The sequence below is a fragment of the Grus americana genome, chromosome 1, assembly GCF_028858705.1.
Source record: "Grus americana isolate bGruAme1 chromosome 1, bGruAme1.mat, whole genome shotgun sequence".
In the NCBI taxonomy this organism is placed as follows: Eukaryota; Metazoa; Chordata; class Aves; order Gruiformes; family Gruidae; genus Grus; species Grus americana.
Window position 1 is genome coordinate 200,848,009 of NC_072852.1, and position 17,056 is coordinate 200,865,064.

Consider the following 17,056-nt stretch of genomic DNA (forward strand, 5'->3'; position numbering starts at 1 on the left):
CCCTCACCATAAAAAAAAAGTGTTTCTTGATGTTCAGAGGGAACATCCTGTGTGTCAGTATGTGCCCGTTGCCTCTGGTCCTGTCACTGGGCACCACTGAAAAGAGCCTGGCTCCGTCTTCTTCTCACCCTCCCTTTGGGTTATTTATACACATCGATAAGATCCCACTGAGCCTTCTCTTCTCCAGGCTGAACAGTCCCAGCTCTCTTAATATCTCCTTGTACGGCAGATGCTTCAATCCCCTAATCACCTCCACAGCCCTTCATTGGACTCTCTCCAGCACGTCCATGTCTCTCTTTTACTGGGGAGACCAGCACTGGACACAGCACCCCAGGTGTGTCTCACCAGGGATGAACAGAGGAGAAGGATCACTTCCCTTGACCTGCTGCACTGCCCCTCCTAATGCAGCCCAGGATGTCGCTGGCCTTCTCTGCCACAAGGACACATTGCAGGCTCAAGGATCTTCCCATCTTTAAGCAGATGCTCCAACTTGTGTGGTTAAAACCTGGCACAAACATACAAGTTACTATGACCCAACCGGCACAAGTACACCAGGGCATGCGCACACTGATGGCACGATCACACAAGTCTTGCTTCGAAGGGCAGTAACGTGGTCAGAAATTCTTAGGGGGTTTTGGGAATAGACACCCAAGAGCACTCCACCAACTGTATCAGGGAAATGTTTTCCTTTACCCACCCCATTCTGTGAGTCTACCTTTAGGACTGTGGCATCAGTTACCGTTTCGTGTCCGGAAAAAAATAATTTTTTTTTTTCCTTAAAAATGTAACTATCTGGAAAAAATACGACAGCCGCCACTAGCACTGAGAGGTAGGTCTATTAGTCTTTTTAGCTTTCTTTAAAACTGCACTTAATACAGTATCTTGTATTTGTTTCTGTCCTTTTTGGGGATGCAAGAGCCTAAAACATCTTAAGTTATTAAGAAAACTATCCAAATTAAAAATCTTTAAAAAGAAAAAAAAAATAATCACCTGCCACTTGTTTTCAAATTCCAGTCTATAGACATCAAAGGGTCTATCCTATTTTTTTTACACACTTTGCCAAATAAAATTCAACCTGCAGCTCAGCTACTTTGATGTTGGGCCTTCCAGCTCTACCAGAAAGTTTTCAGGGGTTGGCAAGCCAGAAAATGCTGAAAACCCCCGCCATGCACTAAGATGGCTGTCGAGCAACTGCTCTCATCAACATCAGGGCAGCATGGAACATGCTGCCAACTTCTGCAACAAATGGGGGAACAGTGCTTATTTTAAGATTATCACTGGAGGGCACTCTGTTTATTTTTTTTCTTAATTTTATTATTTATGAATTGAAGCTGAGACACTGAGATACAAAGCACTCTAAAAAAAAAAGTTTCCAGTGATACACATTAGATTTGATCTCTTCCCACTTTCAGAATGAGTCATGCTGTCTGGATGCTTTCTGAGCACGAAAATTTGAACTGTCTAATTAACTTTCTCTGTGACAATATTAGGCGGCCAGACAATGCCTACAACTGTACAAAGTGTACGCCGTCATGCTTAGCAAAGTACTTTTATTCAAATTTGTTCTGTCAGAAGAAAATCCTCTAACAAAACTAACATGGTTATGTGAAAAAAAAAGTATTCTCTTCATTTAAATACAAATTTAAGAGACTTAGCTAGTCAACCTAACATCTTTTATCTGTGCCACAGACTATTATTAAGATTTTGAAAGGCTCGTCAGAGGAAAATGGGCCTCTCAAAGTGTCTAGCGACATGGCCAGGTTGTGTTTCAGGTCATGCTGCTGGCAACAGAGATCCATAATCTCCAGGGTTCCTGGACGGAGTTCAAGGTGTTGGTTGGACTCTGTGTCGCCCTAAATGGCTTCACAGGGTTATGCTTATTTGAGAGACAATTCCTGTGCCTGTACCACACGGCTGCAGTTGTCATTTTGGACTGGAGCCTTCTGCAGGAGAGCTGCCAGCAGTGGATTTTCTGCAAGACTTTCAGCCTTGCCATTTACTCTCTACTGGGATGAAAGAGCCAGAGAATACGTTAAGGTCCAATTTTTTACCCTGATTTAGCAAGTTAAGAATCAGGGAAGACAGAGATGGTCATGGGGTTTGTCGAGACACACTTAGTACATAATTATTTCTTACTTTCTGGGGAAGCTTTTAATAGACCTGACAAGTAGCAACAATAGCTAGATCTTACAGAACGTGGGTTACTGTAGCTGCAAATCCAAGTTAAAAAATAAGTAGAAAGAAAATAGCTACACAGAAGTCTATCTGACTACCTGTCATTTATGTATGGCTTTTCTTCAAATTTACTGTATCCCAGAACCCAAGAGAGACCACCAGGAAGTCCCCACACTGAACTACGTACACCAGGCTTTGAAATCTTAGTGTTTTATATGTTAATAAAACAGCTTGCCCACTTGTGTTTAATAACCTAATATATCAAAAAGAGACAAACCATCTGTTAGTGATTTCACATAATTTTTGTAGGTCTTCAGAGTCTCAGAGTCATTTCATTCTGAGCTCAGAAGTCTGCAACTTCTAAAGTAGAAATTAATATTGCGGACCAAATTTCCTTATGTTTAGCCTCCACTTCAAAAAAAAAAAAAAAAGGAAGACAAAGACTCATAAAGTTGGAAAGCCAAGTAGATTTTAGTCCTGCACAGATTAATATTTCAAGCCCTTTGTGGCCCCCAGAGCTCACATTTTGCAAGTTAGATCTGACAATGCAGATGCAAATGGGAAGACTTTATTCAGAACCGGTGATGCTATTAACATTTAGAATTAAATAATTTAGTTTGGGAGGGATCTCTGGAGGTCAGCTAGAACAACAAACCCCCACTCAATGCAGGGTCAACTACAGTAGGTTGCTCAGTGCCTTTTCCAAGTCAACTTTCCAACTCAGGCTCCAGGGAGTGCCAGAGCCTATCACTGGTAGCAGCTGACAGTAGTGAGAATGGCTGCGTGAGGTGTGACCAGATGGATGATCTGCTCAGCCTGGTGGCAGTACTACGAGAGGAAGTGGAAAGGTTAAGGAGCATCAGAGAGGATGACAGATAGACTGGCAGAGCCAAGCTCTGACCTCCCGGAGACGGAAACAGGGACAGCCACCAAACAAAACCCAAGGTGAAGGGGACCCTGTATCCTCCCCCTGCCAGGCAAAAGGCAGTAGCTTAAAAGGAAGAAGTGAATGGAGGCAGGTCTACACTCGGCGTGGCAGGTGAACCTTCTCCTCCTTGCCCACCTTGCCTTACCAAGTGCCTCTGTACAACAGGTACAAGGCTCTGGCTGTGGAAGGCAACTCAAAGGAGGATATGGACGATAGTCGAGCTACACCAGAGGTATCACCAAGGCCAGAAAGGCCCACACCGCATATTGTGACCACCTCCACGAAGAAGAAAAGGCAAGTTACAGTTGTAGGGGACTCCCTTCTGAGGGGTACAGAGGGCCCAGTATGCAGGGCAGACCCTCCTTTTAGAGAAGTCTGCTGCCTCACTGGGGCCCATGTTAAAGATGTTACGAGGAAACTCCCCAGCCTGGTACGGCCCTCTGACTACTACCCACTACTGCTCCTCCATGTGGTGGGGGACGAAGCTGCGACACATAATGCAAAAGCAATCAGAAGGGACTTCAGGGTCTTGGGACGGTCTCTGAAGGGATCTGGAGTACAAGTGATTTTTTCCTCCCTCTTTCCAGTTGCGGGCAGTGATGTTGGGAGGAACAGACGGACATAGTCCCTAAACACACGGCTCCATGGCTGGTGTGATCGCCACAGCTTTGGGTTTTTTGGCAATGGGATGGCCTACATGGCACCAGGCTTGATGAGCTCTGATGGGATTCACCTCTCTCAAAGGGGAAAAAGAGTCTTTGCCCAGGAGCTAGTGGGGCTCACTGACAGAGCTTTAAACTAGGCTTGAAGGGGGAGGGGGATAACATCAGGCTTGCCTGTGACAAGTTGTGGGACAACATGCCAGGGTTGGAAGGACGGAGTGTCAGTGAGGGCCCTCAGCCTACTGCTCAGAGACGTGCTGGAATACACACTGCAGCACACATGAAGTCTAGAGGAGACGAGCCAGGGGCTCCTGAGGCAATGGGAACCAATGGGGAAACACTGGGAAAATACATCAAAAGAATTCCAGCCACTCCAGCCAGTCAGTCAGCCTCACTGGGGGCCCAACTGAAATACCTCTATGCAAACGCACGGAGCATGGGGAATAAACAAGAGGAGTTGGAGATGTGTGCGCACCTGCAGGGCTGTGATCTTATTGGCATTACAGAGACATGGTGGGATAGCTCCTATGACTGGAGTGTTGGGATGGAACGGTACAGGCTTTTTAGGAAGGAGAGGCAGGGTAGATGAGGAGGGGGTGTCGCCCTCTATGTCAGTAACCAGCATGGAGCTCCACCTAGGGATGGATGAGGAGCCGACCGAGAGCTTATGGGTCAGGATCAAAGGGACCGCAGGGGCAGGGGACATCATAGTGGGGGTCTGCTACAGGCCACCTGACCAGGGAGACCAAGTGGATGAGGCCTTCTATATACAGATAGAAGCAGCCTCACGCTCACAAGCCCTGGTCCTCATGGGGGACTTCAACCACCCCGACATCTGCTGGAGGGAAAACGCAGCAGGGCACAAGCAATCCAGGAAGTTCCTGGAATGTGTTGATGACAACTTCCTCCTCCAAGTGATAGAGGAGCCCACGAGCAGAGGTGCCATGCTGGACCTTGTTCTCACCAACAAGGATGGGCTGGTGGGGAATGTGAAGCTCAAGGGCAGCCTTGGCTGCAGTGACCACGAAATGGTGGAGTTCAAGATCCTCAGGGCAGCGAGGAGGGCGCATAGCAAGCTCACTACCCTTGGCTTCCGGAGAGCAGACTTTGGCCTCTTCAGGGATCTGCTTGGTAGAGTACCATGGGACAAAGCCCTGGAAGGAAGAGGAGCCCAAGACAGCTGGCTAATATTCAAGGATCACCTCCTCCAAGCTCAGGAGCAAGGCATCCCAGCAAAGAGAAAGCCAGGCAAAAACACCAAAAGGCCTGCATGGATGAACAAGAAGCTCTTGGACAAAGTCAAACAAAAAAAGGAAGCCTACAGAGGGTGGAAGCAAGGGCAGGTAACCTGGGAAGAATACAGAGAAACTGTCTGAGCAGCCAGGGATCGGGTTAGGAAAGCCAAAGCCCTGATAGAAATTAGTCTGGCCAGGGACATCAAGGACAGCAAGAAAAGTTTCTACAGGTATGTCAGTGATAAAAGGAAGACTAGGGAAAATGTGGGTCCCCTCTGGAATGAAACAGGCAACCTGATCACCCAGGATATGGAAAAGGCTGAAGTACTCAATGACTTCTTTGCTTCAGTCTTCACCAACAAGTGTTCTAGCCACACTGCCCAGGTCACAGAAGGCAAAGGCAGGGACTGGGAGAATAAAGAACTGCCCACTGTAGGAGAAGATCAGGTTCGAGAATATCTAAGGAACCTGAAGGTCCATGGGACCTGATGAGTTGCATCTGCGGGTCTTGAGGGAAATGGCGATAAAGTGGCGAAGCCACTCTCCATCATATTTGAGAAGTCCTGGCAGTCTGGCGAAGTTCCTGCCGACTGGAAGAGGGGGAACATAACCCCCATTTTTAAGAAGGGTAAAAAGAAAGACCCAGGGAACTACAGGCCGGTCAGTCTCACCTCCGTGCCTGGCAAGATTACGGAGCAGGCCCTCCTGGAGACTATGCTCAGGCACGTGGGAAAAGGAGGAGGTGATTGGTGACAGCCAACACGGCTTCACTAAGGGCAAATCGTGCCTGACAAACTTGGTGGCCTTCTATGATGGGGTTACAGCATTGGTGGATAAGGGACGGGCAGCTGACGTCATCCACCTGGACTTGTGCAAGGCATTTGACACTGTCCCGCATGACATCCTCGTTGCTAAATTGGAGAGACATGGATTCGATGGATGGACCACTCAGTGGATAAGGAATTGACTGGATGGTCACACTCAAGAGTTGTGGTCAACAGCTCAATGTCCAAGTGGAGAACAGTGATGAGTGGTGTTCCTCAGGGGTTGGTACTGGGGCCGACACTGTTTAACATCTTTGTTGGCAACATGGACAGTGGGATCGAGTGCACCCTCAGCAAGTTTGCCGACGACACCAAGCTGTGTCGTGTGGTCAACATGCTGGAGGGAAGGGATGCCATCCAGAGGGACCTTGACAGGCTGGAGAGGTGGGCCTGTGCAAACCACATGAAGTTCAACAAGGCCAAGTGCAAGGTCCTGCACGTGGGTCGGCGCAATCCCAAGCACAACTACAGGCTGGGCAGGGAATGGATTGAGAGCAGCCCTGAGGAGAAGGACTTGGGAGTATTGATTGATGAGAAGCTTAACATGAGCCAGCAGTGTGTGCTTGCAGCCCAGAAAGCCAACCATGTCCTGGGCTGCATCAAAAGAGGTGTGACCAGCAGGTCGAGGGAGGTGATCCTGCCCCTCTACTCCGCTCTTGTGAGACCCCACCTGGAGTACTGCATCCAGCTCTGGGGGCTCCAGTACAAGAAAGACATGGAGCTGTTGGAGAGAGTCCAGAGGAGGGCCACGAAGCTGATCAGAGGGCTGGAGCACCTCTCCTATGAGGACAGGCTGAGAGAGTTGGGATTGTTCAGCCTGGAGGAGAGAAGGTTCCGGGGAGACCTTATAGCAGCCTTCCAGTACCTGAAGGGGCCTACAGAAAAGATGGTGAGGGACTGTTTATCAGGGAGTGTAGTGACAGGACAAGGGGTAATGAGTTTAAGCTAAAGGAAGGTAGATTTAAACTAGATGTTAGAAAGAAATTCTTTACTGTGAGGATGGTGAGGCACTGGAACAGGTTGCCCAGAGAGGTTGTGGATGTCCCCTCCCTGGAAGTGTTCAAGGCCAGGTTGGATGGGGCTTTGGGCAACCTGGTCTAGTGGAGGGTGTCCCTGCCCATGGCAGGGGGGTTGGAACTAGAAGATCTTTAAGGTCTCTTCCAACCCAAACCGTTCTGTGATTCTATGAACTTCTGAGCATCTCCAAGGCTGGAGATTCCACAACCTCCCCAGGCACCTGTCCCAGTATCTTCATGGTGACATTTTTCTTCATCTCCAGCCAGAATTTCTTCACTGTAGCTTGCGACTACTGCCTCTCATCCTTTTGCTGCATGCCTCCAAACAGAGTACTTGTCTTCTCTATAACCTCACATTACACAGCTGAAGATAGCAATCAGATCCCCCTTAGTCTTCTCTTAGTAGGCTGAACAAATTCAGCTCTCCCAGTCTCTCCTTGTACATGACGTCCTTCAGCACCCTAATGACCCTGGCAGCTGTCCACTGGACTTGCTCCAGTAAGTCAGTGCCTTCTCCTGTCCTTCAGAGACCAAAATTGGACACGGTGCTCCAAATGCAATCTCATCAGTCCCAAAAAGAGGCAAATTATCACCCTGCTTGATCTGCTAGCTACGCTCTTGCCAATACAGCCTATTTGGCCTTATTACCTATTTTGGCAACATCATCTTGCACTGATAAAGGGATGAGGTTTTACTTTCTACAAAAGCATTCCATGTCAGCAGATGAACTAAACTCTATTTACAATGCCCACCGGAGGCAACTGTTTTCAGTCTGCCTGCTACAAACGTTTTCTCTCCAGAGCTTCTACAGTCATACTGATGAGCATATCCAAGCTGCAGATGAACAATTCAAACTGCTCACAGAAGTAGGTAGACCACAGGAAGAAAGATCAGCCTTAAGACGATGATGCTTGGTTTCACACTAATGAGTTTGCCTATCTGAGGTCTCTCTTGCGACAGCTGTAACCGATTTGTAACATACTAATGTCCGAAATTTAAGAAGGTGTCCTGTGTGGACTATAGACTGCTACCACAGCCTCACAAAACTTTGGAGCTGCCAGTTTTATGAAACAAATCAGATGGAAGACCATCACCAAATACCGAACAAAACTTTATGGAGAGACCATGCATGGTACCAACACAGCTAAACTTATCATAGCCAAAGAGCTATTATTTTGAGTCTTGGACAAGACTGGCTGAGTAATTCCACAATGCAATCACATGCTAAATCTCTGTGAAGACCTGTAGTTTAATTTCTCCTAATTTATCAGGCAAGGGTGGTTTACCAAGTTTCACTTATAAATGATGGTCAATCAGAGAAAGCAGAGACCTCACAAGAAAGAAAGTCGAAACTCTGAATTGAGTCCTGGTAATATGGTCAAACTCCAACTAGTGGGCACCACCTAAAGACATTCATGAGCCATGCAGTCTTTTGCTGGAACCAAATGAAAGTCGCATCAATGTATGCACAATACCAGATGTTATTTTCTTCCACACAACATCTACAATAAAAAGCTATTAACAGACAAGCTAACAAGTGGCTGGGCAAACAACAGCTGAAGCAGAAAACTATGATTTTAATCTTTCAGTGGTAAGCATGGGCTGTAGCTCAGCAACAACTTCAAGAAACCCAGACTGTAATCCCAACAGTGATAGTTCCAGAAATACTAATGAGTCCAACTCACAGCTCGGCAAGAGCAGCAAAAGCCCAGTTGGCAGCCCAGCAAGAATGGCAGCAGCAATCCCAGAAGCAGCTGCTACAGAGACTCCTGAACCCAGGTGCACAGCCCTGGGCACTTGTACATCATAGCCCTTCCCTAGCCAGAACAAACCGTTTCCAGAGGTGTATCTGGCATTGCAAATAGTATGTATTGGAATTAGTACCGAAGGGGAAATAACCTGAGGTTTTCAAATCAGTTGAATATTTTAAGGTGGAAAGGCCTTAGGGGATGTTGCTGCAAACTATGAGGCTCTCAGACCCTCCACTTACATAAAGTGGAGATCTCCATGAAAGCGTTGATGGTACTTTTAACAAGAGAAATGTCTCTCATCAAGGATGAGGCCATGCATTGATACTGGAAAGATTAGATAGCTCAGTGATTCAAACATCAGCTTTACAGATGATGAAGGATTCAAGAGACCTGTCAGAGTCAGGGCACCAACTATAATGGTGACTAGGAAAGCACAGAGGATTTATAAATAGCAGCTACTTACATTTAACAGTTTGCAGAACAAAAGGAAACTAACCTCTGTTAAAGGAAATGCAATCTGTCCCTTTTCCAGTCAATCTCTGCCAAACCACCAAATTTCATTAGTCATAAGATAAAAGGTCTAAGTCACAGCACAATAGAAATTTTCAGCTCATTGCAAAACTTCGAAGTTTGATGGGACAGATTAATTGATTTCGCAACTTAACACATTACTTTTTACAGCTCATAGGGGAGGACTCACACAAATGGTCATTTGTCATGACATTATCATGACAGTTTTTGTCAATTAGTAAAGGACTCAAGGATTCAAGACCCTTTCCAGCCTCTGAGCTTTACCTATACGCAGTAAACAGACCACTTTTCAGGTATTTGCAATAACCTGTGTCATATTTACTGCTGAACACCTCCTGCTTCACCGACTTCCCCAATCTCTGGCACTCCTCTGCAGCTTTCAACCACCTCCCAAGACATTCCTTTCATACCAAAAGATATTACTGTATTTCTTCCATTGGGAGGATTATTAACGTCCCTTAAACTTTCTTGCACTCCCAACCACTGAATGTCTTGCTTTGTCTCTCCCCACTCTTCTCTCAAAATATCAACTTCCTATTGTCAGCTTTAGTTTCCTCACTATCCATCCTCAAGAAAACTATAATTTTGACACAGAATAAATTTTAAATACTTCACATAATCTTGTGGAAGTTTGATGCAAAGGACGTATTTATCCCGAAAGAACTCAGAACCAAATCACTTCAATCTACAACAGAGGTACTGGGAGCTCTATTTGTGAGCATAGCACATAGGAGGATGGCATTTAAAGGACAGCAGACGCTAGGATGGTCTAGCATTCTATTCTGTATCTATCTACCCATATACACACATATACACGTACATATATATACATAAACAGACACCTCCTCTCCCAGGGAGGATGTTGACGTACATCAAATTTTAAAGTGTTACACTGGTATGATAAATCAAGCAAACATTACCTTAAAATGGCCAGGCAGTCAGGAGAGGTAGTCTGGTGTGTGCTGTGAGGTGAGCCTGGAAGAATGACGAATCTCGCAGTTGCAGAGGGTAATCTTTGTTACTCCCCAGGGCAAACTTTGAAAAGGTCTTGTCCGGACCTTTCCAGTTGGGACAGCAGAATTACGAGTCTGAAAATTAAAGTACTCTTTCAAAACATTCTCATTCTGCAACTATGATTCAAGAATGAACGGAGCTTGATTTCACCAAAAAGCTAAAATAATTCCTTAACTGGGGAATACAATATCCTTGCAGAATGGGAAAGTCAGTGTCAAGTGTCAAGCCCAGCACTTCATACTAAGCAAAATACAATTTGAATTTTTGGTAGTGCAAGCTCAGCCTTTTACACAAGAAATGTGATCTACCCTGAAGTAATCAATCCTGATAGGTAAAAGAGAAATGCCTAGTTCATCTAAGCAGAAAGCCCCAAGGTTATGAAAACCTTCCTCAATTTCTGCTCATCCCTGAATAACACGGTAAGGAACATACTTTTTGACAGAGCCTCAAGCTGTTAGACAAAACCATTTAAAGATGCACAGCTTTACAGTGAAAAATATCCGTACATTATTCTTCTCCTCTAACTCTGGAGAGCTGCCTATTCCACAAGACACGAAGGGGAAAAATATGGAGAGAGAGAGAGAGAGAGAAAAACAGTAATAATTAAGAAAAAAAAAAAAAAGACCAAAAAAAAGATAGGGGGAGAGAAACGCCTCATAACTCTACCAGGAAGGCAATTATGAGCAGATTACAATTGATTTTCTATCTATGTGCTAACTGGAAATGACTACAGTTTGAAACCAGGAGGTACAAAAAATGACTCTGCTTCTTGTTACGCTATCTTACCTCAGCTTTTGTTACATTCTACCCTTAACATACAATTTAGTAACTGAAATGAAGCAAGCATCAATTCTTTCAAGCATAAAAATACAGGCTCCTTCAATTAATGGGTTTCTTGCTTCAAACATATGGTAGAAGTAGTACATTTATTGTAAATATTTAGCAAGCTTGAAGACAGGAGGCATTTCAAACATAACTATACATAAAAAGAGATAGAAAGCATCACTATATAATAACTTCAGTCCAAGGACAGAAACATTTCAGTCTCTTCATAGAAACAACTTACTCCAGTCTTTGTACAACATCTGTTCCTTACGGTACCTCAGATTTCCAGTATCACAAGACAAAAAACCGAAGTGTAACCACCTTCATAACTAATAAGGCTGCTGGCTAGCTGCCATGGAAACAAACACTACGGAAATGAGTGAATGATGAAATCGCTCTTGAATAACTTAAAAAATCCCTTATCCACGACTTCCCAGCTACATGTGGGACACTGCTCCATGGAACAGCAAAAGGAGCAGAATAATATTTACAGAACAGGAAAAAGAGGAGTTTTACGCCATAACCTTACACGTCACACATTTTCTAACCTTCCTCTTAGTTACTCTGTAGCCCTCCCCACCCCCTTTCTTACTACTGTCCCTCTCTTTCAAGCTCTTCAGTTTTTAAGAATTATTTAAAATACAGACTATGAAGAGATCCATGACTGGAAGCTGAGGCTAGCAAAATTCAGATTAGGATCTGATTTACTTAAAAAAAGTGTAATCAGTGAAAAAACTACACAGACTTTAAGCATTCAAGGACATTTTTTTTTCAAAGTACTGGTTCAAGCCAGAAATTACAGATCGGATGCAGAAAATACCAAACGAGATTTTATGACTTCTGTAATGAAAGAAGTAAACTAAATCGCACATCTCCTTTCTACCAAACACGGAGCTGCTTAGCCATAGCCATTTCTGAGTACAAAAAAAAGGGACCTGAGCCAAGCAAGTTCCTCATTTCACATCACGCTGACTTTGAATTGTCTATTTCCAGCTGCTTATTTTCAACTGCATATAGGATGTATAAGATCTCACAGAAGAAAATCTCATACGGTTTTCCACTTAACTACGTAAAATTGAACAGTAAATAGTTTCATCAAATATTGAACTGAATCTCCAATCTTTTCAAGTGTCATTGACTGCAAGCCTAGTCTTCTCCAAAAAAATAAACAGCTCTGGAATACTAATAATGGTTTTAAAGGTTGGTACAACCCAGAGAAGCAGGCAGTGAAATCACTCCAGCGGACTGTTGCTCAGCTCAGCAGTCAGCCTGAAATGCATAATCTACACAGATGAGTCAAGTCTGGATAATCCCTTCATGCTCTGTCAGGTTGACTGTATGGGGTTTGTTTTTAAATTGCATACCTTCAATAAACTCCATTTCTCTTTGCATTTACATTATAAGATGACATTTTTAAAAGACTGTTTTGATTTGCAGATGCCTAAAAACATTGTTAGTGAAGCTCTAACAGGACCTCACAAATAATAACTATCTTTTTAAAAGGATCACAAATGGTAATTATAAAACTACTGAGGGACTGCTGCCCTATGGAAGTCTAGTGTAGTAATAAAGGTGTAATAACCATGTCAGACTCAAACCATAAATATGGCAAGGTTTGTGGAGAGATGAGATACCTTGAATTGGTTCAGCTAGCTCCATTGGGGGGAAGAAATAGTTTTTGAATTCTCAAGACTAACTGCTCTAATTAATAAAAAAGAAGAGGGGGGACAGAAAACTCAAAAACCTTTCCCTATTTCCCTAAAATAGTTGCGAATGTGTTTTATACTGACCTAACAAATTCTCTTCAAAATGACAAGCTTGAATTTTCATCCATTCACTACAGTACAGTCTGCTGAAGTATAATCTCACCCTGGAGCATCACCAGATACAAAATTTAGTTCATTAAGATTTATCTAATACAGAACTGTGAACTCACTGGCTTGCTATATGGGCACATGCTAAGTGTAAGGAGGGAGTAGAAGAGGAAGTACCCTGCCACTGAGAACCTATACTTGAATGGTTTTCTTCCCTCATCAAAAGACTGCCCTACTGCTATCTTAAGTATGTTGTTAATTACGTAACCCTAAGAGCCGCAATTATGAATTACATCTCCGCTTTGCAAACACAGACCAAGAAGACAAGATGCAGTAAACGAGACATTTCAATACATCTGCTGTTAAAGAAGTGTGGTCTAGTGCTCTGCAGGATGGGTTTACTTAGTCCCAACTTTCAGCATGGCCCTGTCAAAGCTACCAAACCAGGGCCAGGCACAACAGTGACAGACAGGACCAGGACTGGCTGCAGAAGGTGCTGTACAAACACAGCACAGCAGAGTTTCCTCCCCCGGGGGCATTATAAAATAACGTCACCGCTCCACAAATACAACCGTACATGCCCGGCATTACTCAGACATGCCTGCAGAAATAGGTTCAAAACACACAGGTGAATGAAAACTAATTTTTAAGAGAAATTGCAACTTAAAAGCCACAGCTGGATCTGAGAATGGTTCAGCCAATGCCTTTAGAGGTTTCTGCCTATTACAGTTTGATTAAATAGAGCAAGCCAACTTATGCAGCCAGTTCTCACTGAAAGTGCAGACAATAAATCTCCACTGTTCTCACAGAATTATTAAACCCCCCAAAAAGTTAGAAGCAGGGGAACGGCAGGGTAAGCAGAGTACCTGAAATAACTTTTAAATTCCTTCTCAGACTGCCGGTACGGGTGTCCCCCGGGATAGCCGCAGATCCCAAAGCCGCCGCGGGACCAGCCCCCGGGAGCACCCAGCGGGCGGGCCAGCCCGGCGCTGCGGGGAGACACGGCCGCTCCTGCCGGTTCGGCCCGCGGCTCCCGCCAGGGTCGGCAGCGACGAGGTCGAGGAGAACTTTCCGCAGGGATGGGGCCCGCCGAGGGGCCGGCCGCGGGGCCTGCCGAGCCGCGGGGCGACCGGCGCCGTCCCGCAGGCCCCCCGGGGTAACGGGCCGGAGGGACGGGGACGTCTCCTACCTCCCCGGGAAGCACCGAGCGGCGATGGCGGCTCCTCTCCGCCGCGCCGCGGCCTCCGCCGCCCGGGCGACCTCCGCCGGGCGACCTCGGAGAGGCGCCGGGGGCAGGGCCGGCGCCGCGGCCCCGTGTTGACACACGCGCCGGCTCGGCCCCGGCAATGGGCGGCGCCAGGCCGGGAGCGTGGAGCGGGGCAGCCGCCGCCGGTCACGGCACTCCCGTCCGCCGCCATCGCCGCGGGCAGCCGCGCACCCCGCCCCGCTCGGGGCCGGACCCCCCACGCCGCCCCAGCCACCCACCTGCAGCCTGCCGGCAGCCGCATGCCGTGAGGAGGGCGGCCCGCCCCGCCGCCGCGGGCGGGAGGAGCGGCGGCAAGGTCGCCTTCACCTCGGCCACCGCCGCGCCGCCTCCCGCCGCCCGCCTCATGCCCGCGGCGCTGCGAGAGGCGCTCCGCGGGGCCCAGCAAACAGCCTGCCGGGCCTCCCTCGCCGCTGGGCCGCCGCCCTCTTCCCGCCTCCTGCCGCGCCGCTGGGAGGCCGGGCCGGGCAGGACCGGGCCGGGCGAGCGGCACCTGCTGCCGGGGCGCGACGAAACCTGACAGGGGAACTGCTCGCCCCAGCACTCGCCGCCTGGTGAGGGCCCGGCCCGGCCCGGCCTTCGCAGCAGCCTTCGGTGGTGGGCGGCTGAGGGACGCGGGTGACCCGCCGTGTCGTGGACTCCCGCCCCGGGGGCGAAGCCCGCCGCAGCAACGCCCTCCCGAAATACCAAGACATTACCGTCTGCTGCTGGGGCTAGACGGGAGGCACCGCGCTGAAGCGGTCTGGGCGACTGGTCCTCCCGGCCTGGCAAAGGTCCTGCTGCCATCTGAGAAAATCTCCAGGTGCTTATGGACGTTTACTGTTCAAGTCCCCCCATGCCTTTGTAGGTGTAGGTCCCCCACCCTGTCTTTGTAGATGGAGAAAGGGAGGTCGTTGGAGAGCTTTTTGCCAAGGCTCACAAACTCAGTCTGTAGCGGAGTTGGTAGGAACCTTAATTTCCATCCCGTGTTCTAATTATGAGATGTTTCCTCCCACCCCGCAGTTACTTTTATGCAGATGAAGTAATCTACCTCTCACCATCCCACCCGGCCTTCTGTGCTCCTGCCGAGGCGGCTGAGCGCCAGGAGGCTGCTTAGAAGAGATGAATGAAACTGGTGGTGTGATTACGGCTTGTGAGCTGACTGAGCATATTGTGTACAAGATACGACATACAGCTATTGCTACTCACAGACTGGAAGTGTGTGTATATAATTGTTATTCGCTCCTATTCTACTACTGACGTTCATAAAAAACTCTTCTGGTACCCATCGGAAAATGGGCTAAATTTTGTAACCAATCTATGAAAATCCTACACAGAAATATGAGCCTGTAGGGCCACTCTGCTGCGTTTATTTTTCCAATAAATTGTGATTGGACATGTCCCAAATGCTTGGACAAAAGATTGTAGATGAACCGGGATATGTTGTCTTCCTATATATGTTTCAATAGACCCTCCCTCTTAAAGCTGACATGGTCTGTAAGTGCAATGGCTTGATTTTGTCTGTTCAACTTAGTACGAGGTCTGTTGAATTCCTCAGTGTGTCTCATCCCCATCTTAGGCATGAGTTTGGAGGGTTCAGCCCATGGGTCTCTTCTCTGGTTAGTTACTTAGCTGTGCAGAAGGAGTTTGAGACCTCTACGAGGAAAATTAAAATGCTTGCTCCCTCAGTCCCAGACATGCTGATGTTTCAGAAATGTCAGAGTGGTGTCCAAATGTGACCATGAATATTAATTTAATAGGGGAAATCGGTGAAAGCAAGGCTAAAAGAATTAGACGCTTGCAGTGCTACTTTGCTGCTTATTATGGAAGCCTTTGCTGGTGACTGAGGATGTATGAGTCAGTTAAAAGCACTGCAGTGCTGGAGAAAATGATTCTCAATTATCAGAATAAGAGAGAACAGAATAATATGGCGTGGAATTGATTTTGAAACTACTTAAAGTCACAAGAGAGTTTCACATTAACTTTTTTTTTCCTTAGTATACTATAGTTCCCGCTGAGTTTGTCTAAAGGATCTTTTTGACCTCATCTGCTGTTTAGAAGAGATTGTGGTTCTGTAAACCTACAGTACCTTTGTAATTGATTAAAGCGTGCCAGTTATAAGGACGAATTAAGTCTGCTCAAATCTGAGGTTTACTCAGGATGAAGTGAGCTGCTTGATGTCACGACATTGCTCATTGGTAAAACCTCATTTCCTCTCTGTTGCTTTAGGAAGCAAGTTGCTTCTCAATTAAAACAGACATTTAGGAGTCAGAATCCAGGATTTTTCTGTCCTGTGACCACAAACCCCCAGTATGGCAGTAGTACCTTGGAAGGGGAGATTGTAACTGTTAAAAGTCTTTCTCAGGGTAGGACAGTCAGGGGCTGGGGATTCATACACCTCCAGAAGTTCCCACATCTCTCTCTTCCTCTGGGTTTTGTTCCCCATGGTAAGTCCACAGTCTTTCCCACCTCACTGTTCGTCAGGTTTTGCTGAAACTCAGGATTTCCGTAGCTTCTTTGGGACTTTCACACATTGCACAACACTTTCCTGGTCAGCAAATGGAGGAAAAAGTTGTTAAGAAATGAGAACACACTCATGAGATTAATCAGTACTTAAAAGCAAGAAGAAGGAAAACAGGACCGGCTGCCCCATTCTGAAACCAGAACCTCTTTCATTTCCAGGATCTGCATTTGCATAACTACAACATAACAGTACAGAATAGCAAAAGTTTATAAATGATATTTTTTCTATAAAACTGGCTTCCTGTACATGTTAACTCTTCCGTCTTCTTTATGAATCTTTGCCAAGTCAGACTTCTTTAGCACCTTTGCATCACGGTTACCTCTTTTTTTTAGTTACAAAACTGCACATTCATGCTGTCAAAATTTCTTTATCTTCTCAATTATGTTGTGCATTTAATCGTCCATTTCTGCTCTCCCCTTACAGCTACAGCTGTTTTCCATGACTTGAGTATTTTCTGCCTGTGGCATACAGAATGCCTCTTTTATTCCTGCAATTGTCCAACGAGCTGGCCAGC

At 46.4% G+C, this 17,056-nt stretch overlaps 2 protein-coding genes across 5 annotated transcripts in view; one reads left to right on the forward strand and one right to left on the reverse strand.

The window, feature by feature from the left end:
* Positions 1 to 14,586, reverse strand: part of ZC3H12C (zinc finger CCCH-type containing 12C) — a 51,392-nt gene extending 36,806 nt beyond the window's left edge. The window contains exons 1-2 of one of the 4 annotated variants that reach the window (XM_054803138.1): positions 13,642 to 14,186; positions 10,043 to 10,210 (exon numbers count right to left, since the gene is read on the reverse strand). The gene's annotated coding sequence lies outside the window, so the exon portion shown is untranslated. Of the gene's footprint in view, positions 1 to 10,042; positions 10,211 to 13,641; positions 14,187 to 14,260 lie in introns of those variants that run through there. The other 3 variants (XM_054803147.1, XM_054803162.1, XM_054803155.1) reach the window with 3 other exon arrangements.
* LOC129205849 (collagen alpha-1(I) chain-like) lies at positions 3,309 to 15,406 on the forward strand. Its single transcript, XM_054824252.1, has 4 exons — positions 3,309 to 3,533; positions 13,670 to 13,931; positions 14,295 to 14,841; positions 15,042 to 15,406. The coding sequence occupies exons 1-4, from the start codon at positions 3,309 to 3,311 to the stop codon at positions 15,133 to 15,135; spliced, it is 1,128 nt and encodes a 375-aa protein (XP_054680227.1). The 3' UTR covers positions 15,136 to 15,406.
* The last annotated feature ends 1,650 nt before the right edge of the window (positions 15,407 to 17,056 follow it).